Here is a 26,651-nt window from a genome sequence, read left to right as displayed (position 1 = left end):
CCTGTGTAAAAAAACATTGTTATTGCACTTGATATAGCAGTTAACATAGCACAAATGAATGGTAAATATGCAAAACATGTATATAAGCTTGGATTCAACTGTAAAAATACAATGCGAGGCATGAAATTCTTAAATATATATTGTTTTTCCTACATTTTTAAAATTACACGTTTATTAGCAAAATGAACTTATACAAAATGTCTAGTCTACTAGGTTTACGCATCTAAGGATATATAATGAAGTGCCATGGCTTGCATAACTTACTATATGTTAAGCAAAAAAGTCACTGAAGTCAAGTGCATGAATAGTGAGAATGGACATCCCCAAAAAGGGAAAACATAAAGCTATAGCAAATATATACATAAAATCTCATAAGTTATACAAAAGGTATAAATTATAACGCATGAAATACAATAAATCCATTCATAAAAAAGGTAAATAGAAACAAGGACAAACAGCAGTGGGTCTGATAATAAGGTCTAAATAAACTCAAAATAAGAATCGAAATGACTTACAAACTCACTAACAAGCTGTACAGTTGCATAAAATACATTATTAAAACAATAAACAACACACTTATTTTAGGTAATATGTACTAACTTGTATGCATATTCTGCGGACTACATGGACTGCAAACACAATTCGAGGACTATAGTGTAGTAAAAAGTATTTTACATGTATACATTATAGGTGAAGGTAAATAGTGTCCACAATAATATTTTGTACCGGGACCATACGTGGCATGGCATGTTAATATGTGGCATGCATATATGTACGTTTACATACATTATGTAACATGGCATGTACATAGTTACTTGAAGTAAAATGCAAAAGCATTAAATATTTCAAACATTATTTCCACATACTGTATAATATTGGAAAATGGCAATGTATATATCAATCAATCGATAACACTAAAGCACCTACGTATTTTATACTTCGAACTCTAATCTTCATTTATGCCCAAGTTAAACTAATTGCTTGCCAGTACCACCAACAGCAAACACTACAGCTCCCAAGCAATTGACGGCTCCCATTATGAGAAATACAAGTGTCCAACTTTTCGTAATGTCAAGTATGTGACCGGCGACATAGACCCCAACAAATCCAGGAATGGCTCCAAATGTATTCATAACACCAAACACTGAGCCAGCATAAGACGGTGCGATATCCTGTGCATTGCAGAAGGCACCAGCGTGTTGAAATGAACTCATACACATGGACAGTCCAGCACATAAAACGGACAGGTAAAAACTTGAAGCAAAAGGTAGCAAAACAATGAAAAATGCACTGCCACATAGACTTATTGTCTGCATGAGTTTCCTGATGAAGCCGACGTTATATTTAGCATTTATGAGTCTGTCACCAAGCCAACCACTTGATATACTTGCTGGGATGGACATGAAGTAAGGAACTGTGTTGTACAACCAGCTGTTTTCATTTGGAAAATTTTCGTGAAAATAAGTTGGGAGCCATGATAGTATAGTGAACCCAAAATTACAGACACAAACATGCGTAAAAATGAGGCACCAGACTGGGGATTTCCTAAAAATAACTCTCCAAGGTACAGAAGCTATATTTTCACCGAGAAGAAGCTTTTGCTTGGAGCTAGAGCCATTGGCATGGCTCTTGTACGTCATGTTGTCTGTACTGTGCAAAAAATAAGCAAAGGAGCATACACTACACAAAGCTATCACCCCTACAGCATAAAACAAATCATCCCAGCTGTGCCTTTCCAAAATAATTGATCCAATAAACCCACAGATGACTGTGCCAAATTGCGAAGCGGAACCAACAATTCCGTTTGGAAAACTTCTCTCTGTTTCTGGAATTTTCTTACCCAACAAACTCATCATCGATGGATAATGGACACCTTGACTGACACCAAGCAAGATTCTTAGGATGGTAAGTAATGCTAACGGACTGGCATATTCAAAGCGAAAACGGGCAATATGTGGTGTGATAGTAGTCAATGTACCCCACATAAAGACAGATACACAGAGTACTTTGTCACCACCAAATTTATCAGCAACATAACCACCTACAACCTGAGTGGTTAAATAGCCCCAGTAAAAAGATCCCATCGCGCCTCCTAAGTCAGCTTTGTTCCATCCAAATTCTTCTGCCATGGCACTTGCGCTAACGGGCATCACCATGCGAGCAGCATACAAAATTGCTGTGAGAAGAACCAAAAGCATCACCCACCATTTTCTTTCCGTTTGCGGCCAGTATGTAGCTTTGTGGTTGTACATTCAACTTGCTGGTACGTTGGTTCATTCAAAATAAAAATTTTGTGCATGCAGCTCAGCATGGATATATCCCTATTTAAAAAATTGCTGGAAATGCAGCTTTACTTCTAAAAAAATAATATACAAAAAATATGCTTAAATTGTAATGCTACGATATCGCTAATTTTAGTAGAAATCAGGGCTAAGCATCATTTTTTGTCTATCTACCACTTATGGAAAGTAAAGTATGGTAACTAAAAAACTAAGAGTGCAAAAACAAATGAATGTACACAATAAAAATGAAACTTTAAATTGAAGTGCATACAGTACATAATTGTAACATCGTAAATATAAGTTAAACCAACCTTAAGGAAAAGTAATCATTAGATTTGGATTGCAAACACTAACACAGCAATACTAATGCAGTCTATTACATAAAACAATGAACTCTTTGTACACCAATCTCTTTGCAGTGCCTTTTACATGAAACTTTAAAAATTTAAACAACTGGGGAGTCCATTAATATAAAGACAGCAAACCAGCTTTTAAACACACCAAGAAGGGCCACCTGTTGTAATGTGAAAGCATTAACAAAACTTGGTAAGAAATCACAGCATTCCTATCCCCAAGTAAGCAGTATACATACAATGGGACAGAGACTTGCGATTTTACCAAAATTCAGTTGTCATGAAAAGCAGGGATGCAAACTGCACTTTTGGTCCAAATAGTGCAGCCAGTTATGTCCAATCCGCGACTCGCGAGCCGCATGAGGCCCCTTTGAAGGTTTTGTGTGGCCCTGGTGTTGTATTATATGTAAAGTGTATGTGTATGAAAGCGTGCCGTTGATTATTATTTTATTCATGTAGAAATCGCTTGAGCATCATAACGTCTATTATTGTACGTGTTGTTGGTAAAGTGTTTGTGTGGGTAGTAGTGTATGTTATCCATGGTGGCAATGTGCGGCCCGATTTAACTAGTGACGTAACTTTTGACCCACCAAGGCATGTTTGGTTGGACGTAGCTGAGTGCAGCTAAAGTACCTCTGCAATAACGTAAATGCAGTACTATAATTCTATTTTGGAAAGCAATCCGTCAATCTTTGAGCAAGCAGGCTGATGTTACTAGTAATTGTAACCAAATTGGCAGAGATATGCAAACTTGATCACCACTGCCAATTTTGTCTGCTATATAACCCCTGTTGACCTGTGTGTTTAACTGTCTTTAACAGAAACAACCCATGACGACACCGACAAGAAAGTCTGCATTGATTCAACTCAATTCATGGAACAAATCAAGCATCATCCAAACAAGCAATTTCTGTGCAACTGTACTTGCTGTCATCAGTACAAATAATACAAAACCCCTAAGTTGCTATGATGCGTTAGCAGGACCACGAAGGTCAACTGTACACCTGTTAACAAAAGGCAAATATCAGTCCACCACAAAAAATTAAAAATGTATTTATGTAAATTATATAAAATCTAATTTAGTATATAAATGTTATTGCATGTTGTTAATTGTAAAGAAATTATAACTATGGTATATATATTTTATATTGGGAAGAAATCTTGTGGCAGATCTCAACACAATGTTAGACCTTGAAGCCACAGGCCATGCGAAAGTCATATGGGTAAAACTAATAAAAGGCTTAGTTATTAGAAAAACATTTCAAAAAGGTAAGAATAAACATGCGTTTGGCTTACATGCATAGAAATAGATCAGTAGCCATGGTTTAAGAAGAATTTTTAATTTTGAAAATAAATTTAAAAAAAAATTACCAAGCAGACTTAAACTACAGTGAAAGCTTTTTAACTTGACTTTAGTTTAATTAAAATTTCGGTAACTTGAAAAACAACTTCACTGGTACCGGCACATCACCTATTAAAACATATTTAAACAACTAATAATAACTCAAAGCTGTTTCATTCAAAGTTTCGATTGACTTAAATCAATTACTAGGCTCCGTTAAAGTTTAAAGACCAGTAAAATGATTTCAAGTTTTATGATAAGTTTGATAACCTAGTCAGCTAATGCTAATGAGGCCGAGGGTACTAAACCTAAATGGCTACAGGGTAACAGTTGGAGTGTTGGATATTACCAGTGCTACATTTGAACAATAATCACACTATTATTGTGTACAGATTACTGCTTGTAAATCGATCAAGAAAACGGATGTATATATAAAACATGTTAGATGTTGCTAAAAACATATCTACTACGCCCAAATCCACTTCAAGCTAATCAGCTTCCACTGAATAAAATATTATCAGTTTATAATTTACATGGATTATGACTACAGTAAAATGCTTCCTTTTCATAAACTATGATTGTCACACTATGCATAATTATACACATGACCATTGTAAAGTGAAATATGTTACTTGCTAAAATATATTTATATGTATTGCTATGCTACAACACGAGAATTAATAAATTCAGATCACCAAAATATTGGATTAAAGATTAAATGGCACTTTAAGTTAGGTAATAGCTCTAATAAAATTTCAATGATTGTAGATTAGTAACAGAGTATAAATAGATACATAACTACTGCAAAAAGGAAAAGTTGACATAGTGAAAAATATCTATTGTTATGCTACAACAACAGAATTAATAAAATAAAGACCAAACAAATATTAGATTAAAAAATAAACTTTAAATTGCACTTGGTTAGGTAACAACTGCAAAAAAATTTAGTGATTGTTATGAGAAACACAGTATATAATATATATAAACAATAAGTGTTCATTTACATTTCACAAATGATATACATTAATTAAAAAAGCAGCATTGTATCTTTTCTATCCAACATGGTACCAGCAGACGCAATAAACCTCATAGGAATACCAGAAAATACAGCGGGCTCTAAATTGTGCTTGTATGCTATGTGATCCGGGTACATATGTTAAGATATACAGCAGACAAACAGATAATGTAGTTATACAGTGCGCATAGTGCAGAAGCCCAAAAGAACTCAACAACTAGTTCAGGGCATTAAAGACATCTACACAACTCTTTCACCAGAACCACCAATTATAAAAGCAAAACCTCCTACTACATTTACTAAAGCCATGTACAAAAAGACAACAAACCAGCTTCCAGATACATGCAAGATAAAACCAGTTAAATAGACTCCAACAAAACCAGGAATGCATGCAAATGTATTGCTAATACCAAACACTGACCCAGCACAGGATGGTGCAATGTCTTGCGCATTCACTAAAACCCCGCTGTTGTGAAACGTATGCACCGAAACAGCCATGCCAGCGCATAAGACAGCAGCATAAAAGTTACTGCAAAATGGAAACAATAATCCGAAGCAAGCACTTCCATACATTGCTATTCCTTGCATCAGTTTTCTTGCATGTCCAATGCTCCATCCAGCATGTATAACTTTATCACAGACCCAACCAGAGAAAATACTTGCTGGAACAGACATTATCCAAGGCACAGTGTTATAGAACCAACCTTTTTCATTGGGAAATTTCTCATGAAAATATGTGGGTAACCAAGAAAGTAGTATGTAAAAACAATTATTCGCACAAATGTGTGCAAATATAAGACACCAAACAGGTGATTTTGACAAGATTTTCTTCCATGGCACACTGTCTAATTTAGAGCTATCATTCTTTTTCCCAAGAGGAAAATGTTCCCTTCTTTCGCTCACTCTTGGTCTTTGAGAGAATATTTTCAGTAGATAAGTGAAAATTAGACCTATTCCGCCAATCAAATAAAATACATCTTGCCAACCTTGTGCTTCCAATACAAATGAGCCTAAACCACCACATACCACAGTTCCAAAATTTGCAGCAGAAGTTATAATTCCATTAGGAAGAGATCTTTCATTTTTTGGGATTTTATGGCTCATCAAACTCATCATTGATGGATAATGTACACCCTGACTCACTCCAAGCAAGACCCTCAACAAAGTTAGGACCAACAAAGCATGTTTTGGATGGGACAAAAATAGATGAGCAACGTATGGGGTGAATGCAGTCAATAATCCCCAAACAATTCCTGAAAAACATAACAGTTTGTCTCCACCTATTTTATCTGCAATGTAACCTCCTAATAACTGAGTTGTTAAATAACCCCAGAAGAATGATCCCATTACAACACCAAGGTCAGCCTTGTTCCATCCAAACTCTTTGGCCAAAGCACTTGCACACACTGGCATTGCAACTCGTGCAGCATACAAGATTGTTGTGACAAGAAAAAGAAATATGACCCACATTTTCCGCTCATTATGCGACCAGTGAACAACATCATTGTTGTTTCTCATTCCAAAATGATCTTGCCACATAAATTACAAATTTTAAGTTTAAATTTGCACAAACTAAGTTATTGTAAGAAAAAAATCTGAAAAAAACAACAAGTTCATTAGGTTTATAACGGTTACATATCATACAGTTTAAGATACAGTATTATAAGGGTATACGTATATATCATACAGTTTAAGATACAGTATTATAAGGGTATACGTATATATCATACAGTTTTCAAGTTTGACAATGGTCATATAACGCTGTTTTGTTGAAATCTCAAAATAGATTAATTTTAAACACACTTGTTGTAGTTTTACTTTTATCAGAGTGGTGGCAGCAAGTGAGACACTACACTTTTTCCTCCCCTTTTCAAGAGCAAAGTCTAGAAAGAGAGAGAGATGTGTACTTTTGATGAGTAAGAGAGAGAAGTTGTGCTGTTCACATCGGGTAGGAGTCAAGGTCACCTTCTGTGGCGATTAAGCTCGCCTGTCACTCGATAATTCGATTCACACCTCAATAGATACTTTATGAACAACATTTGAGGTTTATATACTTCTAAGCTGGGTAGACTTAAGGTCTGTGGCAACTTCATTGTGAAACGTCACAATGCTTTGCACAAAATCTGAAGACAAAATTATACAAGGTATTTTGATAGGGTGTTAGATAAGCCTTAGCCTAGAAATGCACTGGAGAAAGATCAAATAAATGCACACTTGACTAGCTGTTGCACATCAGCAATCTTGAGTTAGCGGTTCAACACACCCGAGATCGTGGCAAATCCTGCCATGATATACAGGACAGTGTCTATTTAGCTATTTCACTGCCGGTTACCGAATTAGGAAAAAGTTACTTTGGTAAACGGCTCCCCAGCTACTCAAATTGTGACGTTATCTGGTTGTGCACTAGTAGAGTAGACCCATTTTTCCAAAGTGTAAATTAACCTAAAACTAATCCCCTCTGATCCAAACTCTTATGACTAAATTACATCAAAAATAAATTTGGACAAAATAAAAGAAATCAAACATTAACAAGAATCGAACCAGAGACCTCCAGCATACGAGCCCCATCTTTAACCACTGCACCACGGCATTGCTTTATTCTACCTGTCAAAACGAGAGTTTTAAACCAATCGGCAAAAATCTGCCGGTCACCGAATTGTGATTTAACAACTTCCGTAAACGGACGCCGGTGAAATAGTCACTTTGGAAAGACAGACCGGAGTTCAACTGCTACAATCATTTCATACTGTAATAGATCATATCAAGTAGCGTAGCCTATCAGAACCGAATAGTCAGATATCGGTATATAGCAGTAGGTATCCCTACAGACGTACCATAAAAATATGCGTGCCTATAGTTATATTAGTTAATAAAGTGCATGAATTGCAGTGACTAGAAATCTTATGATAGCGAATATTGAGCTGTACCATACTCCAACAGGTGACTAATTGCATAACCGCTTAGCGTAGCCTACGGATGCCGGTACGTGAGTATAGCAGTACCGATAAGTGAGAAGGCAGGCTCACTGTTTCAGAATGCTTTCCTGGATGCCGGGATATTATACAGATAATTTATCCTTAATAAGTCTATGCAGTTACAGAAGTTTCTGACTTCACTTTATCGTGTTGACGAGGAATATTAGAAAGGTTTTATGACCTGAAAGTAGCCTTTGATGTTGCAATACTACCACCGTACATGGTCGTAACTGAAAGCGAAACACACTAAACGCACTTCACTCATCACTTCAGACATGGTATGTCTGGTGCACCAGCGGAGATAGGCCTAATTCCTACGTCATCAAAACAATTATTTTTCGTCTCGTCTCGCTACGCTTCGTTAACTATAATATTGCTTAAACTTTAAGCACAGATACTACATTAACTTGTTAATGTGTTGTCTATGTTTAAAGATGCTGGGCAAAACACAGTAATTAATATTTTTAAATATAGGTAAATCATAGATTCTATATATAAAAGTTATGTGTTCCTATTGAACAGTTCTAAATTCGTGAAATATGATGAAAAAAAAATAAAAATGTTTGACAATGGATTGGGGACTTGCACAAAAGCTAACTCCGTAACCGGGGTTCGAGCGCTGAGGGACTATCGCCAAGTTTAAGTCATACAAAGACTTTCCTCTGTCCGAGGAAAAAGATTATTATCATACCACCACCATGCAGAAGTGGGCAGTACTGTGGTACTGTAGTACCGAGTTATTGTACCGCGGTACTTTTTCGGTAACGATAAAAGTTTTAAAAAAAGTACCGAATCTCTGTATCGAATTACTTTTTTCGAGAAATTTTCTGTTGGTCCCGGTATTCGGTACTTTTCACGTGATAATTTCAAAATTTTAACAAGTAGCCTATGTCTTCAAAAATACATGTTAATTAGTCCTTGATTTAAGCATCTGTTGATCTTTTTTAATCTAGAAATGACAAGTAAAATTGCAAGCGATTAATGTCAAATACGTTTTGACCTGTAGTAACCTTTACCGAGAGCATAATAGCCTAGCGGCAAACATTGCATTTGCAGCAGCATCTTTTACACAAAAAGTACCGAACTACTTTTTTAAAATATAACCGAATACCGGAACCGCCGGTACATTTTTTGCCAAGTACCGGTACCTACTGTCCACCTCTGTCACTATGTATATATATATTACCTTTGTCACATACGCTATCTATTGTCTATCTGTGCACCGTAAATGTTATGGTATGATAATGTTCATAAATGTCGACTAAATCACTATATATAGCCAAAAAAATATAATTCGGCCCAGAATCAGTATCGCTAGCGAAAATGCACTGCCGTACGGTAATTGCTCGTTGTCGCCGTATAAACCAAATGCTGTTCAACCACCTGAAGTAGATCTCCAATGTCAGAGTAAGATTTAGCCACTGGGTCGTACTGTCAATGACAGTATTTGACAGTCTGTCATCCAAACTTGGAGGCCAGGAATTCCGTGAGGAGCATGGTAGACAGAACAGTCGGATATACACGATCACGGTTCGCTCCTCCTCGCCACACTCACAAGCCACGGAGTTTACCACAGTAGTTACTAATTCAGTTTTTACCCACTTCTGGGTGGGATTTTCTTCTCAGTTGCACAGTTCGCAGACAGACGTTGCCAATAAAGTGAAGGAGTCAGTTTAAACTTTATTAAACAGATGAAGTATCCAAGTGCATAATGAAAACTGTCCCAATAGGCGCGCACACAAATCAAAGCAAATTATATGCTAAGACTAAAAGTATGGCAAAAGTTGAGGAAATTCGAAGGGAAAACCAACGTGGGGCAAAAGAGTTGTGCCGAGTACAACAAAGCCTTGTTATTACGTAATATACCGTATTTCCTCGGTTGCAAGCTGCGGCTTAAATTTACTTTGAACGTCTGCCTTATTGGCTAAACGCAACACAATAACCTTCACACATTCTGCACCCCATCTTTTAACCCAAATTTACCAGCATTTCGTGCTAGCAAAATTTACCCATATGTATCCAACAAAGAGCTAATGTACGGCGTAGTGTTGGTGAAACACATGTTTTGTCAGTGCTGTTCGATAATTACTTAATTATATTTATATTCGAATGAGCCCAGTAATTATTAATCGAGGTAATATGGTAGATAAATATGCACCATTATATAAATTTGAAGGTAAACAGCATAGGATGACGATATCAGTCTAAAACCTGATGCACCGCATTTCTTACAGTATTTCACTTTAAAAAATGCATACAATTACACCACGCAGGTATTTTTGATAAAAACCCATACTAAGTGTCAACAGCATCATAAGTTCCAAAGAAGGGAAAAACTTGAATGATTACGATATGAAAACAACAAAACATCAATATCAGCTCCTAACTAGCCTTTCAATAATACAGAAATGAGCCATTAATGAGGCAAAATTGTGAAACGAAAGGATAGTTACTTCTCATTATACATAAATTCATCAAAGTATTTTGCTATTAGTTGAACAATGTAGATTGTAGAGGAAGGTTATTGCTAGTTTTAAAACTATTCCGGTACACAGTTACTCGGTATATGGAAAATAATGCATAAAAATAAAAGAAAGCAGATAATTTTTGGTAGTTAGAAAATAAAACAGGTCACACTTAAATGAGACAGCTTATACGTAAATGCTACAAAACATCACAGTGTATATTCACACTGACTTTACGAACGACGATACAACAGTGGCAATGCCTGAAGCTTTGGTAATCTTGTATAGATATAATTGTGCAAAATAATAACCAACAGAACTTCAATCTACCGGATTTTACAATCACAGTAATCAAATGGTGGAGAAAACACTTTCAGCATTTTGCTTAGTTACAGTTTCAACAGTGTATGAATAAAATACAGTTGAAGGAATTTCAAAAACATGCCCTGATATTAGTTCTTGTCTTACTATAATGGGCTTTATGTCGTAAAACAAAACCTCAAGTTCTTTGTCAGATCCATTGTTTTCTGTTTCATTTTCCATCCCCTTAAAAAACAAATTTATAACAAAAAACCTTCGAAATGCAAAAGCTAAATAGTTGGTTGTGGTAACTAAGCAAAACTAAGGCCTGTCCCTACCATGGAGTCTGTAACTGCGTGGTGTACAACTGCACAACGGTCAGCTGATGAATTAGGAGGCTTTCGTAAAGTTTTCTTCAAACAAGCTTGAGGTTTTTTGAGTTTGCCTTTAATGGTAGACCTGTAAAATTTAATTCAATTGATTCCAAAAGATGGTAACGACAAACACTTGGAACTTGTTGCAATGCTTTATGAAGATCACCTTGCATTTTTTTTACTTGATAAAGCAGCGTTCGTGTTGGTCTCATGGCCATGTTTCTATAAAAATATCCTGTCAGTCTTTTATTCATCACAGTTCTTTAAATAAATAACCTATTCATTTCTATAACGTCTAGTGAATTTTATCTACATAATATCATATATAACAACATGATATTTCCAATGAAAATGCAACAGACCGAACTGCTAAGAATGGGCTTATGTCTGGGTTTGCGAAACGGATCTCCCTGACAGAGAGTGTTAGCTTGTAACTGCTGCCGGCTCTGCTGTGGTACCAGTTCCCAATCCTTAGTATGGATGACAGCAAAGTAATTGGTGGTCATATAGTCAGACGTGCATTTGTCCATATATTCCAAAGGTTTTAATACTGTCTAAATTTCAAAACTTGTTATTAATTGTTTGTATTCTTTTATCTTCTACCAATGACTGTGGAAAAAGGGGTTTTATTTTTATTTACCTTCGATACCGAAATGAAGGCTTATATACCAGTATATACGGTACTTATTTTTGGCGGACATTTCAGTAAAAACATCTTGCTTTTTCACATGTTTACTTGTTAATATTTTTTACTGGATGAGTTTTCTTACCGAATTCCATTCCTCCTTTGCGGCCACATCCAGGAGCTTCTCGATTGCCATGTACCTTGAGCATGCATTTTGTGTGGTCAATTTGGCGGCAATTTTTTCACATATCTCTTTGACAATGTCTCTTCTTAAATTAATTCCCTTTAAAAAATAGATGCATACATTGAATGCATAGCATACTGCAAGGTAAGAAATGCAATGTTTTTAACGTAATTGTGTTGAGTTTAGCAATCACAGTGTCATTTTCAATTTTTTTGCAGGTGGAAATAAAATAATATACACGAAACAGATCCAGAAACGATTTTATCCCAACAAGTTCACAGATGTGTTCTGATATGTAATCAAGACAGACAGTCATAAGACGATTTGCCAATTCAATAACAGACGAAGCCCATTTAACTGGAGACAAATGACCTAACAATCCGTCAGTTTCCAATGCAATGTTAATAACAGTTTGTGTATTCTGCAACAAATAAATGTATTCTTATTAATTAATTATTCATTAATATTTCAGACCATTTCTTTCTTATAACTACTTAACTGCAATAACATTGGCAAATTAAATTTTGGAATTGATAAATGTCAGGTAAACAAGAAGGGTAGCATAGGCAGTGTTTTCCAGTAGATGTCACAGATAAAAGCATCCACAATTTTCAATTGATGCCCAAAAATACTGCCTGCATTGTAGCAAAAATGCCACCACGAATGATTCTATTCCATACTATCGTCCAGCACAAAACAGTATAAACAGTTAAACTTACCAATGATTGGATTACAGCAAAATAACACTCATTTTGGATCGAATGTGGTAAAACAGAGAATGCTTTCGTTGGCCACAAACGAACAAAGTGCTTTGAATTCCATTTCAAACATTTTCTGCAAAGTTTATCCATAGGAAATTTGTGACTGATTTTTATAGCTTCAGACATAGTTGCAAGGCAACCTAGTTAAACATTTATAAAAAACTAGTTGTAGCAAATGCTGAATAACTACAGATGAATAACATTAATACTATAAAAAAAATTTAAGTACAACACAAAACCTTTACAAGCAACAAGTTCCTTCAAAGCAAGATTTGGCATTTTTAATCAAACAGCGTGTACCTGAGCAAGGTTTATGGAAGAAATGGCATAAATCTCTTTGTATAAATACTTGTACTACATCACGAAAGTCATCAGATCCAAACATGTCAGCAATTAGTGCTAAGTCATGCAATTGTGATGCTTGGAAATCTGGGCAATTGATGAATGCGCCATACAAGTGACAAAGATACACAGAAAATGCTTCTGCAGTGATGCCCCCTGTTAATATCAATTTAAATACATAGAGACTATCTACAAAATTCTTAAGTATGGTACGATTCGCTAGGTTTACAAATATGCCACATAGGCACTTACAAAATCATTTGCTACCTTTTCAACAACATAAATGTTATAGACTGCAGTGTTGGTACTATTAAAATACACAAATCATAGTGTAACAAAAATATTCCATAAAACAACAACCTATAGTCTAAAGTTATAACTAAAAAGTTGTAATTTATTAATTTTTGGACTGAGGTAAGCCTGCCTAAATTTGCTTCGAGTTGCCAGGACCACTGAACATGAAATTTCACAACAATAATTTTTAGAACATGTCTGTTCTTGGAATGACAATTCCCAAGGGCATCACACGGACATTATAATGTATAGAAACCAGATCAAATAAGTGCAAGTCAACTGATTTACCACGGCAAGTATTGCGTTAATAAAATTTTTGATTTTTTGACTGATTGTATCTATCACCTAGTGTGATGTGACGATTTGCTGCTTCAGCCCATCTGTGTTCGACTTGAAACATTGCATCAAAATATGATGATCGTGCACAAAGAATGTGTTGGTGAACAAGGAATACTTCTTCTTCCACCTACAGTACAACGCAGTGATTTTGACAGAGTAAGCTCCAACATAAAACAACAAATCTTACTGAAATAATTCTGTTCAGGTTTGTAACCTAATCACATTAAAGAAGAAATAAATAATTGTCAACACAAGCAGGACTGATTTACGGTAAACAGCAACTACCTTTAAAGCCAAATCCCACTCATAACCTTCCAGTAATAAGGAAAACATTTTTTTGCAAAGTGAAGATGCATTAATCGGGAGTGAAGAATCATACTTCTTAATGAAACGTGATTGCTCTTTGACTTCCATACAATCAGTATTTACATTGTCTTCAGCACTTCTAATATCTGAAAAATACAGCAATTAAGTACATGTGGGTTTTTACATAATTTTTATTCTACATACAGGTAGTTGTATAGTACAAAAACACCAAAATGCTATGAAACATATGGTCAACATATACACCATATTCATAAAAGCTCTGCAAAGTGTTTATTTAATATGGATATAACACTGAATATACATAAGAACATGATCAAACCTTTTGCTGAGTTACAGCTTGCAGAGTTTTCATCTAAAATTGCCACTAATAAAGACAACGTAGAATGCTTACTCTCATCTTGGTGTTCATTGACATATCTACGATAAAATGAACATACATAGTATGCCATTCATTACAAAGCCATAAATGCAACAATATTAAACTAAAATTTTTGTTGTTTTGTCTGTCTCACATAAAACTTGAGTAAAAGTTGGATTACATCAAAAAACGTTTTTCCATGAAATGTAGCTTAATGCTTGAATAGCAATGACTCCACTAACTTACAACAACCAAGTTCAACATAAGTATCGCATGCATAAAATCGGGAATGCATTAGAGCAAACAGCTTTCTAAATAGATAACATCAAAATATAAGAAACTTTTAACTCAGAAATTATGATTTTCAAAAAAGCCTTGGGTTTAAACTTTAATTACTTTAACAAACTTTTATTGATTACAAATAAAATGAGCCAAATTATGCCAAGTACGTTTATTCTTTTATCATTTATTTTATCTATTTTGGTTAGCATTTTATGTCCGTTCCATGCAATGCCTATACTCTAAATGTAAGGGCAAAAAATGAATAGATTGTAAGCCCACCAAACATAAATACTTAAAATTTTGTTTTTAGACACTTTAAAAGTAACAGATTACCTGTAAGTCAGGGGTCGGCAACCTTTTTGAGCCGCGGGCCAATTTGATAAAATAAAATATACTGGCGGGCCGTAACTGCCGGGACAGCTTTTCTGAAACGCGAATATCTTACCCTTAAATCAGGGGTCGGCAACCTTTTGCTAGTCACGGGCCAAATGTCGAGCGTACAACTCTTTGGCGGGCCGGAATTTTCATTAATACTATAATTGCTAAATGCTAACACTACAGTTTGAAACTCAATAAGACACGGCGGGCCGTATTCTTGTGATAACTAATTAATATGTCTCGGGCCGGACGATTTTGCATGGCGGGCCGGATCCGGCCCGCGGGCCGTAGGTTGCCGACCCCTGCTGTAAGTAATAAAAAGCAAAAGCTAAACTCACTGTGATAAGCTGTGGTGGAGATGATTGGTAAACCTTTCACAAACGTCATTGTACTCTTTCTCAGCTTTATTTCGAAAGAGTGTGGAAAGTGGTTTTAATGTTTTTTGACCATTCATTTCTCTTCTTCTATAAGTTCCTTCAAATGCTGGATAACAACGTCTTCATAGATAACTCCAGAACGACAAATTCAGTACCAGTAAGAGAGGTACAGCAAAACACATCACTTTGTTAATTACACTGGACAACAGCAAAATTATTCCTCAAATGAAAATAAACTGCCTAGACTAACTTTGGGACGCTGATTCCAAATCTGAAATCAGAATTGGTCTATCACGTCAGGTTTTCAAGATATGAAAATTCACGAAATTCGGATTTTGCATTGATTGGCACTATATTATAAGGTTCTACAGTACAAGGTATTGTGCAATTTTCTTTCCCAGCGAATTGTTGGTCATATTATGTCACAATGCATGTTATGTAAGATTAATATTGACATTATTTTGTAAATGCAATGTTCTATCTTTTCACAATTAATGCATTCTTGAATGTTCTTGGCCATGACTATAGAGGGGGGGGGGGGGGTAAAATCGAAGACTCTGTGTGTTTTTGCACTGATGTTGATTCATTCATGTATGAGCTTGGCCACCAACACATTAGCACTGAGTGGAGACTGTTCATTGATTCTAGCAAAGCTAGTTTGAAAGCTGTCCTACTGCACAATGGGAATGAAAAGCCTTCTGTCCCTATTGCTCATGCTGTCGATTTGAAGGAGACGTACGAGTCTATGGAAACCATCCTACGGGTCATTAACTACCGGGCTTATAACTGGAACATATGTGGAGACCTTAAAGTTGTGTCACTTTTGCTCGGATTGCAGTTGGGTTACACCAAGCATATGTGCTTTCTCTGTTTGTGGGACAGTCGAGACGATGCAAACCACTATGACACAACTGAATGGCCAATGAGAACGGACTACATTGTTGGAAGATATAATGTTAAGTGCCAACCCCTAATTGATCCGAGCAAAGTGTACTTGCCACCACTTCACATTAAACTGGGCCTGATCAAACAATTTGTGAAGGCAATGGATTTCAATGGAGATGGATTCCTGCATATAAAAGAAAAATTTGGTGCAATACTAAGTGATGCTAAACTGAGAGCTGGAATATTTGTTGGCCCCCAAATACGTGATTTGATCCGTGACCCAGTATTTCCATTCAAGCTTAATTCAATTGAATTAAAAGCCTGGAATGCATTTGTACAGATTGTACAAAATTTTCTTGGGAAGTACAGGGCAGAAAATTACTCGGAACTAGTGGACAATTTGCTGGAATCATACCGCGAAATGGGCTGCAGAATGTCGGTTAAACTGCATTTTCTTCATTCACACTTGGAATTTTTCCCGCCAAACCTGGGTGATGTGAGCGACGAGCATGGGGAAAGATTTCACCAAGACATCTCTGTGATGGAATCGCGGTATAGAGGTCGATTTAACCCAAACATGATGGGGGACTACTGCTGGTTTCTTCAGCGTGAAACTGACACTGAACATACTCGAAAGAGCAAGTGTATAAAGCACTTTTGAGGGAATATAATGTTATTTTTGTCTGATTTAATTATCCTGGGTTGTGTTAAATTGTGCAGTATGATTGTGGCGGCTTGGCTCGCTTTTGTAAAATCCTTACGTCTTTCGTAGAAATGTGTTTTCCAGAACAATTGGAGTTTTTAAACTTTCAGTCCCGCCACATCATTCTTATGAAAGAGTTTTCCAGCTAGTAAATGGAGTTTAAAACTTGCCTTTTCAGAACACTGCAAACTACCGTTGGTATATTTGAAAACTTGCTACGAATAACTTCGTGTGAAAGCTCCTTATTTAGTACGTTACCAGGTCGCTTCCAAGTAACTGTTTCCAACTTAACCAAATTTAATTTGCATTGCAAACACACCGATTTTCACGTTCACACGCTTTGAAATGTTCATGCCTTTTTTGTCATATATTTCCGCCACATCGCAGCACGTTTTATAAGCTTGAACTTTTGTGTGAGACTCCCCCTGAGCCTCAGAACCTCAGTCACAGACGCGAAGTTATAGACATATGTAATACCGTACTACTGTAGTTGTGGTGATTGAATCAGTAGACATCGTGTAAACAGTCACATGACTTGTGTTCTCGGTTATTTGTAATATTGAGAAAGTGTACAGCACCTACAATAAAAGCCTTTTCTGGCAAACGGTATTTGTTATAATATAATACGAACGTTCGGCTATCAGAAAGGTTAGAGAATTCTAACCGCACGCAACAATAGAGTCAGATACTAATGTAGTAGGTTAACTAAGTCAATAACGTAACGTAAGCTAAGACCGATAAACTCTGCATCTGTATCTGCATCTGTCGGCATCAACCTCTACATCCTAAAACGACCCCAACCTCTACATTTCTGGTGACCCCGACGTGATAGTGACCACCGACATTTCTGGTGACAACCCGACGTTCTACTGACAACCCGACGCTTCGACGTTCTAATAAACCACCGACGTTCTAGTGATCACTGACGATCTTGTGTCAAAAACGACGCGTTTCAATTCTCACACTCTCGCAATTCGCACAACCGTTCTTCACTGGTAAGTGGATTTTTCACTTTTTATACAACTACTTGCAACCATAGCTTGTAAATGCATGCTCATCGGCTTGTACCTTATTAAATTAGCTTAAGCTATTCTTATTGTGCTGCATTGTGCTGCAGTTTGAAATAAAAGTTTCTTGTTGTAAAGTATTTTTTGGTTCAATTGTGAACAATTTTTGCGGTGCGCCGCCTAAAACATTTTCTATCGGTTTTGATAAATGTCACAACCTGTGCCGACACAACGAAAAGTTACTTCGGTGCCTGGCAAAGCTAAGACAGAATACCACATGAGCACACGATCAACCGACCGTTCCAACGAGTCAATTAATAATACAACTATGTCGAACGAAAACGGGGAGGGATCTGCAAATACTCCCGATAATGGCATTGCTGGTCCGTCTGGTCTGGGTACTAGTAACCAATTACCAACAAACGCGCAACCACAGAACAATACTTTACGAAACGATTTGTTTTCACACGTTAAACTTCCTACCTTTTGGAAATTTAATCCCGAAGCGTGGATTTCTCACCTTGAACATAAATTTTCTCTTTATCAAATCACTTCTCAAACTAATCGTTACTTGTTGGCGGTAGAGGCAATTCCTGCGAAAGACCTCGCGCTCCTTCGGTTACCTTCGGCGTCAGCACAGAACTGCTACGACATATTGATCAATGAAATCTTGAGAAACTTTGATAAACGTGAGGACCATTTAGATTTTTTGTTGGCGGACCTGACGCTGCACGATCAGTCCCCGAAACATTTAATGCGCGAATTAATGAGCGCAGTAGGTCAAGAGAATCTTACTCCGCCAGTCGTCAAACTAATTCGTGCTAAATTCCTTAAAGCGTTACCACCAGACGTCGCAATTGCGTTAGCCAGCGTGGAACATCACGATCTCCAGAACCTTGCAAGCAGAGCCCACGAAATCTTGCTGCTTAAACAACCAAAAACTTCTTCGCACAACCTTTCCCTTGCCATCACTGATACGGATGACATTGACTACCCAATGCAACCGCAAATACAGCAAATTCAATTGTCTAAACCACCGCGCTATACACGATCTAACGCTAACAACGAATCTAAGAGTTCCGGGCAAAGAAATACGAATTTCACAAATCAAAATACGCCAAACCAACGCAATTCATTTAACTCAGCATGGCAACAACGATCACCACGCACAAACAATGGACAGTTTCACAAATCATACAGCAACAACGGGTTTAATCGAGATAATCGCCGACAAAATGGTTCTTCTTTTGCAAACCAACGCAAATATAATTTTTTACATTCATCCCCCACATTTCAGAAACCAGACTACCAACGTAGCAATTACCCTTGCGCGTCTGATGCTTCTAATGGCTTATGTTATTACCACGCCCGCTTCGGTAGGGATGCGCGCCGCTGTCACCCAAGTTGTAGCATGTGGGAGAACCAATCCCGCCCAACAAAAAACGCGTGGCGATCGACGCAACATTAACCCCGTCAGTCCCGTCGATCGCATCAACAATAAAAAGAGGCTGCCCCTTGTTAACTGTATATGATCACGCCAATAGTATTCACTTTTATGTAGATAGCGCGGCAGCAACTTCTCTTTTGTCCGCTAGTTTAGCTGACGTATCAAACCGCAAACCGCAAACACCGCTTTTCGCTGCTAACAGCACGCCAATTACTACGTATGGCACTACACAACTTAATGTTTCCCTTCATCCTCGTTTTTCTTATCCCTTTGAATTTGTGCTTGCGGACACACCTTTTTGCATATTGGGGCTGGATTTCCTCACTGAATACAACTTTGTTTTGGATCTTAAAGCCAAGCATCTCATAGATGTACCGAACCAACAGCAATATACGTTAGAGCCTGTTGAAAGTGATCCTGTTCGCATATCCATTCTCAGCCAGATAGATCCTGTTGCAGACCTTTTACATCAATTTCCAGACTTGCAAAAACCCATGTCAGCTGTTAAACCAGTGAAGCATTCCATCGTTCACCACATCCATACCACAGGTTCTCCTGTACGTGCACGTCCACGTCGATATAGCCCAGAAACAATGCAGATCTTGAAGAAAGAAATTGACAGCTTGCTGGAGCGAGAAATTATCCGATACAGTGATTCTCCTTATGGAAGTCCGGCCTTGCTCGTTCCTAAAGGCTCTTCTGGCAATAAATATCGTCTTGTCGTTGATTATAAATTAGTCAACAAACAAACAATCGACAGCTGTTACCCTCTTCCGTTCTTACATAGTTTTTCCGAGGTTTTGTATGGTAAAACTGTCTTCTCTAAATGCGATCTCCAAAACGCCTTTCATCAAATAAAAGTGGCTCCAGAAGATGTCCATAAAACGGCGTTTGTTTGCCCCTTAGGACAATTCGAATACACAAGACTCCCATTCGGTTTGTCCGGCGCCCCACGGACCTTTTCCAGACTAATAGGGGAAGTAGTACGTCCCCTTCAGCACCTTGGAATCTTTGCTTACCTCGATGATATCATCATTGGAAGTAGTAACCTATCAGAACATCTTGAACACCTTAAGTTGCTTTTTCAACGACTTGAGGAATTTGGCTTAATGCTCAATTTAGACAAAAGTGAATTCAACCGCGAGTCTCTTGACTACCTTGGCCATCACATAAATTCTGAGGGTATACGACCAACTCAAGAAAAAGTGCAGGCCATTCTTGATTACCCACAGCCACAAACCTGCAAACAGCTGAAACGTTACTTGGGAATTTATTGCTATTATTTTCGCTTTCTGAAGCATTGTTCCACAACCTTACAACCGCTTTACAAGCTAGTTCCGAACAGTCGCAGCAAACGCGCGGCCCCTTTAACATGGAATGTCGAAGCCGAATGCGCCTTCGCCAGCAGCAAACAAGCTATTGCAAATGCTAGCACTTTAGCGTTTCCGAAACTCCATGCTCCAACTTATCTAACAGTTGACGCTTCGTTGACCGGTATTGGAGCGACATTAGAGCAATTGCAAGGAAATCAACTTGTTCCTTTGGCCTTCTTTTCAAGACAGCTGAACGCTACTCAACGTAAATACAGTTGCTTTGACCGAGAGCTGTTGGCCGCTTACAAGTCAATACGTCATTTCCGCTACTTCTTGACAGGCCGACAATTCACTTTGCGTACAGACCATCTCCCTCTGGTTTCAAGTCTCAGTAAGCTCTCCGAACATTACTCTCCAAGACAGTTCCGGCAATTGTTGTTTGTTTCAGAATATACAACAACCATTGAGCACATCAAAGGCTCTGCCAATGTTGTGGCGGACCTCTTGTCAAGGTCTCAACCTTCGGCACCCAACATTAATACTCTTTCGGACGTTCCGCCTCCTTTAGAGTATGAGAAAATAGCACAAGCTCAAGCCAATGATCCTGCTATTCAAAGACTACGCACCGCAACAACATCACTCAAACTCCAGGACTGCAAGCTGCCCAATAAGGACCTTACCATCCTTTGTGACGTGTCCACTGACACAGAGCGTGTTCTAGTTCCTTCCTCCTTCCAACGTCAAGTATTCCTGCACTTACATAATTTATCGCATCCTGGAAAAAAAGCCACAATTAAGCTCATCAAGGAAAGATTTATATGGATAGGGATGTGTAAACAAATCGCTACCTGGGTTCAACAATGCCCAAACTGCCAGGAAGGAAAAATTTTCCGCCACACTAAAACCGCACCGGGGAAATTTAAAATTCCCTACGGACGATTTTCTGATGTTGCAATTGACTTGATTGGACCACTACCAACCTCCCATGGTTACAAATACATCCTTACATGTATTGACCGTTATACGCGTTTCGTTCAAGCCATACCAATCCCTGATGCCACCACGGAAACCGTCGCCGCTTACTTTGTAAATCACTGGTGTTCCTTGGTCGGTGTTCCAATCATCCTCACAAGTGATCGTGGACCATGTTTCATAAGTTCCGCTTGGGCGGAAATTATGCGCTCGCTTGGTATTCAACACAATCTGACTACAGCTTACCACCCCACTTCCAATGGAATTACAGAACGCGCAAATGCAGAGATCAAGCGCGCCATCAAGTGTTCAGACGAACCTGAACGTTGGTTTCACAAATTAGGTTTTATTGTCTTGGCCCTGCGTAATCGCTATCTCCAGGATTTGAAATGTACACCTGCTGAGTTAGCTTTTGGACACACCTTACGGCTCCCAGGTGGTTTCTTTTCTGATTCCAAGCTTACCTCTGCAGTTCCTACATCCAGCTACCTCGGTGCCTACCGAGACTTCATCAACGACCTTCAGTTTACTCCAACGACCGCTCATACAAAAATTCATGCAGTCCTACGTGCATCCGGATTTGAAACATTGTGACCGCGTTTATGTTAGATGCGATCATGTCAAACGTGCGTTAGAACGCCCTTATGTTGGTCCTTTTCCAGTATTGGAAAGATACGAAAAATATTTTGTAATATCCCGTCATGGCAAACCGGATCGCGTCTCACTCGACCGTCTCAAACCTAGCTATACAATTGATATTGATGCTCCCTCACCATCATCCTCCTCGCATCAACAAAATTTTTCTTTGCAGACTCGACACCCTGCTCCTCAGTCAGTCTCCGCTACTTCAGCGAAACAGCAAACGACACCACCTACTGTCACTGCTCCTGCTTCTATAAAACCGCCTGAAGTTGTAAAGACTTCTCGGACTGGTCGCAAAATCATTCCACCGAAACGGTTCTCTGACTAAACAACACAACATGTTCGTTTGTCTGCTGCTTACATGTTTCTTTTTGTTCACATCCGCCGCTCAGACGAATCTTCATCCGGATACACAGAAATTTCTGTTATGTCAGCGTTCGCATTCTCTCGGGTTATATACCTTTGATGACGACATACATTGTCAAACGCAGACACCCTTCTCCATACACAACTGCTCTGCTACCGTGTTTGCTCCAGATCTGCATCTCCAGAAGATTCCTGCAACAGTTTGCACTTCACAGATTACTTCCTGGAGCACTACTTACTTCTTTTTTGGGAGTTATCAAAAATCGGCCAACACCTTTGACGCACACCCACCGTACAACCCAGAATGTTCGTCGTGGAATAAAACCAACGTTTCATCACATGGACCGCTGATCCTGTCTAATCCTGCGGCGTACTCAACACGCAATGCAGTCCATTATAAGTTTGTCTGGCCGACTTCAGCTTCTGGAACAGTAACAAACGACTTCTTGTTTCACACTACAATTTACTACGATTACGTCACGGACACAATGACGTCGTCTCTTGGATCTCTTGCATCGTGCTCAATCGGGCGTGGATACTGCTTAACGGGCAATCGTATGTTTATATGGCGAGTACCTTCGCATATCAACTGCCCACCAACCAAGCCTCTCGGGACTCACAAGATGCTCCTCCATTACAACTCTACGTCCTTATATAGAGTTTCCTTACCTGATCTCGGGATCTCGGTACATCACTGGAGGAAATGCTCCTCTCGTGCGAAAAACTGCTATGGCAAACATATTCACTGCGACAACAACAACTTTATCTTTCGCTACCAACAATGTACAGAGCTCGACAGACTCGCTCTTTTTCGTCCTAACCGGCTAAGGCGTGCCCCTTTTCGAACGCCATACTCTCAATTCGAGCGACTTTTTGCAACCTTCGACACACAACAGGACGACCTTATTTCAGAAGTTCTCACTACCTTCAACGAAGAGAACAAGTTCCTACATTGCCAACTCACGAAGCTAATTGGCACACTCTACAAAGCAATTGGGAAGATCTTCCCTACTGAGATACTCACTACTACTCTTGGACATCAAACCATGGGTTCCAGCCTTGGAGATTTTATGTCCAGAGCAGCATGTCACTCTATCAACGGTACCGTCTTACCGTCACTTGCGTACCGAAACGCATTCAGCCAACGTCCTCTCATCAAATATCGCGATCAAAACGGCCACAGTCAATACGGCCAACTCATTTCAGACAACATTGTCCTACCGGGAGTGCACCTGCTGGAATCGTATCGACCAGCAAGAAGTTTTGTCTTCCGAGTTCTGGGACACACTGTCCTGTATCACAACTATACTTTATCGCACGAACATGTGCAGGTGCATCAACTCAACTTACCTTTGTCGCCTATACACGTCAACTACAAGGCACCCGACTACGAGAAAATTCTCAACGAGCTACCTGACTCTGACTCGTTTACTGATCTACAATCGCTGCTCAGCTCTATGTCTGAAGCCAACCTTCTCAAGGAACAAATGCGACATGTCATGACAAGCCTTACTACTACTACTGATGAAACTATGATCAACGGATCCTACGTCGCAGACACATTCGCACACGCCGCGAAACAAACGTTACTCCTTGCTCTGTCGCAAATTACGAATCCATTTCTCTCAGCCCTTATATTCATCCTGCAACTCCTTGCCATGATGTGGGCCCTCTTCCATACCATCGGGTTTATCCGATCGTCTCCGCACCATTTGCAGTATGCCAGATCCCTTGTATCCCGTGTCCGCGCTTGGCGCCACCAACAGCAGGCGCCGGTTGCAAGACCTCAACTACCACAACCGCTGCCCTTGCCTCGGCGTTCTCGTGATGAACCGTCTCCGTCCGGATCTGCTGATGACGCACCGCCCGCTTCATCTTCTCGTGATAATTTCGCGAGCACCCACACACTTTAAGTTTCACTATGTGTATCACCTTGCTTCAATACCGATAATGTCCTTTGCATGTACAATTTTGCCGTTTTCCCTTGTCGCCGCTTTCGATTTTGTAACCGTTTTGCTTCGTTGCATGCTTAGTAGCTTATTCTTGTGCTAGTATCGTTTTCACTTTTCCCGCCTTATTGCATGCTAACTATTCCTGTGCATGAGTTTAGCTGTTTCAACCCACCTCAATAGGGGGAGGTGCAGTTGCAAAAAATTTACCCTCTACCCCTTTAGTTTCTCCACAGACTTTGCTGCCACTACCATTGCTGCCAAAACCACTTCAGTATGTCGACGGTATCTGATTCCTCCGCTGACGTTCAAATTGACGAAATCACTTCAGTTACTGAGATGATTCCCGACTCACCCGATTCACCGGTTCAACAATCATCTCCCGCGCCGTATGTGCCGATCGTCAGACCTGGGGAGCAAGGCGCTCCTGCCCCCATGCCCCAGAGCGCTGATCTAGCAGATATACAAGCTACGGTGTTACAACCAGTACATAGACTATTTCGGCCGTTTAAAACAACCGTTACAATGCCGACCCTTGCGGTTCCTGCGCCGCCAACCACTTCGGCTGAGGATCTACTACTTTGGTTCCAGCAGCTGGATGAACTGTTCCAGCTGGTTCCTGATTTTGAGTTTATGAGCAAAATCCTTACCATGGTAGCAGCCACACCTGCTTTCCACATGGCCCCCTTGATGAAGTATATATCCAACGGGGTTACGGACAAAACCCTGGAATACGAACAGTTCAAACAATTTTTGCATGCCCGGTTAATCTTGGAGATACCCTCCAACATGTAGCTATATTACCATCAGTTATTTTAAGCATATGTTACAGTTCATTCATTTGTATATAACTTCAGTTTTTTGTTTGTGCTTGCTCGCCATTGCCACCTTCAGTACGTTACATGTTAATTGTCATCTTTTTCCTTCCGTAGCGGGGGAGGAATGTGGCGGCTTGGCTCGCTTTTGTAAAATCCTTACGTCTTTCGTAGAAATGTGTTTTCCAGAACAATTGGAGTTTTTAAACTTTCAGTCCCGCCACATCATTCTTATGAAAGAGTTTTCCAGCTAGTAAATGGAGTTTAAAACTTGCCTTTTCAGAACACTGCAAACTACCGTTGGTATATTTGAAAACTTGCTACGAATAACTTCGTGTGAAAGCTCCTTATTTAGTACGTTACCAGGTCGCTTCCAAGTAACTGTTTCCAACTTAACCAAATTTAATTTGCATTGCAAACACACCGATTTTCACGTTCACACGCTTTGAAATGTTCATGCCTTTTTTGTCATATATTTCCGCCACATCGCAGCACGTTTTATAAGCTTGAACTTTTGTGTGAGACTCCCCCTGAGCCTCAGAACCTCAGTCACAGACGCGAAGTTATAGACATATGTAATACCGTACTACTGTAGTTGTGGTGATTGAATCAGTAGACATCGTGTAAACAGTCACATGACTTGTGTTCTCGGTTATTTGTAATATTGAGAAAGTGTACAGCACCTACAATAAAAGCCTTTTCTGGCAAACGGTATTTGTTATAATATAATACGAACGTTCGGCTATCAGAAAGGTTAGAGAATTCTAACCGCACGCAACAATAGAGTCAGATACTAATGTAGTAGGTTAACTAAGTCAATAACGTAACGTAAGCTAAGACCGATAAACTCTGCATCTGTATCTGCATCTGTCGGCATCAACCTCTACATCCTAAAACGACCCCAACCTCTACATGATAATGCTGTTATTTTCAATAGAAATTACTGGGTTGATTACATGTAATGTTTTGTTCCGCTCAGCCAAAATTAGCCAAAATCACAGTTATGGGTTGTCGTGAGCATATATCATATCTCAAAAACGTGACGTGTTAGAAAAAATCTAAGACCAGATTTGGATTCAGCATTGCAAAATTAGTCTAGGTAAACTTGAAATGAGCGAGGAATAAAAAATAAGTTGTAAATTGTTGTCCAGTGTTATTTATGTGGTTTGCTTACAGGGA

The 26,651-nt window shown here is 38.9% G+C and overlaps 3 protein-coding genes and 1 pseudogene across 5 annotated transcripts; 1 reads left to right on the top strand and 3 right to left on the bottom strand.

Moving 5' to 3' along the window:
* Position 1: 1 nt before the first annotated feature.
* LOC143469664 (voltage-gated purine nucleotide uniporter SLC17A9 pseudogene) lies at positions 2-3,508 on the bottom strand (annotated as a pseudogene). Its single transcript, XR_013119178.1, has 2 exons — positions 2,594-3,508; positions 2-2,356 (listed from the first exon to the last, which is right to left on the bottom strand). The product of XR_013119178.1 is annotated as a voltage-gated purine nucleotide uniporter SLC17A9 pseudogene (transcript).
* A 131-nt stretch (positions 3,509-3,639) lies between these two features.
* LOC143469663 (voltage-gated purine nucleotide uniporter SLC17A9-like) lies at positions 3,640-7,226 on the bottom strand. Its single transcript, XM_076967424.1, has 2 exons — positions 6,811-7,226; positions 3,640-6,587 (listed from the first exon to the last, which is right to left on the bottom strand). Exon 2 carries the CDS (start codon positions 6,529-6,531, stop codon positions 5,233-5,235), a length of 1,299 nt encoding a protein of 432 aa, XP_076823539.1. The 5' UTR covers positions 6,532-6,587; positions 6,811-7,226; the 3' UTR covers positions 3,640-5,232.
* A 2,401-nt stretch (positions 7,227-9,627) lies between these two features.
* On the bottom strand, positions 9,628-15,565 carry LOC143468789 (BTB/POZ domain-containing protein 8-like). The gene is made up of 12 exons (XM_076966187.1): positions 15,335-15,565; positions 14,298-14,395; positions 13,937-14,103; positions 13,658-13,778; positions 12,977-13,174; positions 12,635-12,816; positions 12,154-12,336; positions 11,877-12,014; positions 11,469-11,660; positions 11,273-11,328; positions 11,071-11,191; positions 9,628-10,978 (listed from the first exon to the last, which is right to left on the bottom strand). The coding sequence occupies exons 1-12, from the start codon at positions 15,448-15,450 to the stop codon at positions 10,784-10,786; spliced, it is 1,767 nt and encodes a 588-aa protein (XP_076822302.1). The 5' UTR covers positions 15,451-15,565; the 3' UTR covers positions 9,628-10,783.
* A 2,240-nt stretch (positions 15,566-17,805) lies between these two features.
* LOC143468788 (uncharacterized) lies at positions 17,806-26,632 on the top strand. Of its 2 annotated transcripts, none has more exons than XM_076966186.1 (2): positions 17,806-17,956; positions 24,894-26,632. In XM_076966186.1, exon 2 carries the CDS (start codon positions 24,934-24,936, stop codon positions 25,450-25,452), a length of 519 nt encoding a protein of 172 aa, XP_076822301.1. In that variant the 5' UTR covers positions 17,806-17,956; positions 24,894-24,933; the 3' UTR covers positions 25,453-26,632. The 2 variants fall into 2 exon arrangements, with proteins under 2 accessions (XP_076822301.1, XP_076822300.1); XM_076966185.1 differs by having other exon boundaries at positions 24,883-26,632.
* The last annotated feature ends 19 nt before the right edge of the window (positions 26,633-26,651 follow it).

This window comes from Clavelina lepadiformis, chromosome 8, assembly GCF_947623445.1.
Source record: "Clavelina lepadiformis chromosome 8, kaClaLepa1.1, whole genome shotgun sequence".
Taxonomy (NCBI): Eukaryota; Metazoa; Chordata; class Ascidiacea; order Aplousobranchia; family Clavelinidae; genus Clavelina; species Clavelina lepadiformis.
This window is presented reverse-complemented; position numbering and strand designations above follow the sequence as displayed.

Coding starts and splice junctions, on each gene's coding strand:
- LOC143468789 (XM_076966187.1), bottom strand. CDS start 15,450: ATGAATGGTCAAAAAACATTAAAACCACTTTCCACACTCTTTCGAAAT. Junction 11,329..11,468: donor AGCCCATTCTTAGCAGTTCG/GTCTGTTGCATT, acceptor ATATTTTTATAG/AAACATGGCCATGAGACCAA. Junction 11,192..11,272: donor TCAAGTAAAAAAAATGCAAG/GTGATCTTCATA, acceptor TAAATTTTACAG/GTCTACCATTAAAGGCAAAC.
- LOC143469663 (XM_076967424.1), bottom strand. CDS start 6,531: ATGTGGCAAGATCATTTTGGAATGAGAAACAACAATGATGTTGTTCAC.
- LOC143468788 (XM_076966186.1), top strand. CDS start 24,934: ATGTCGACGGTATCTGATTCCTCCGCTGACGTTCAAATTGACGAAATC.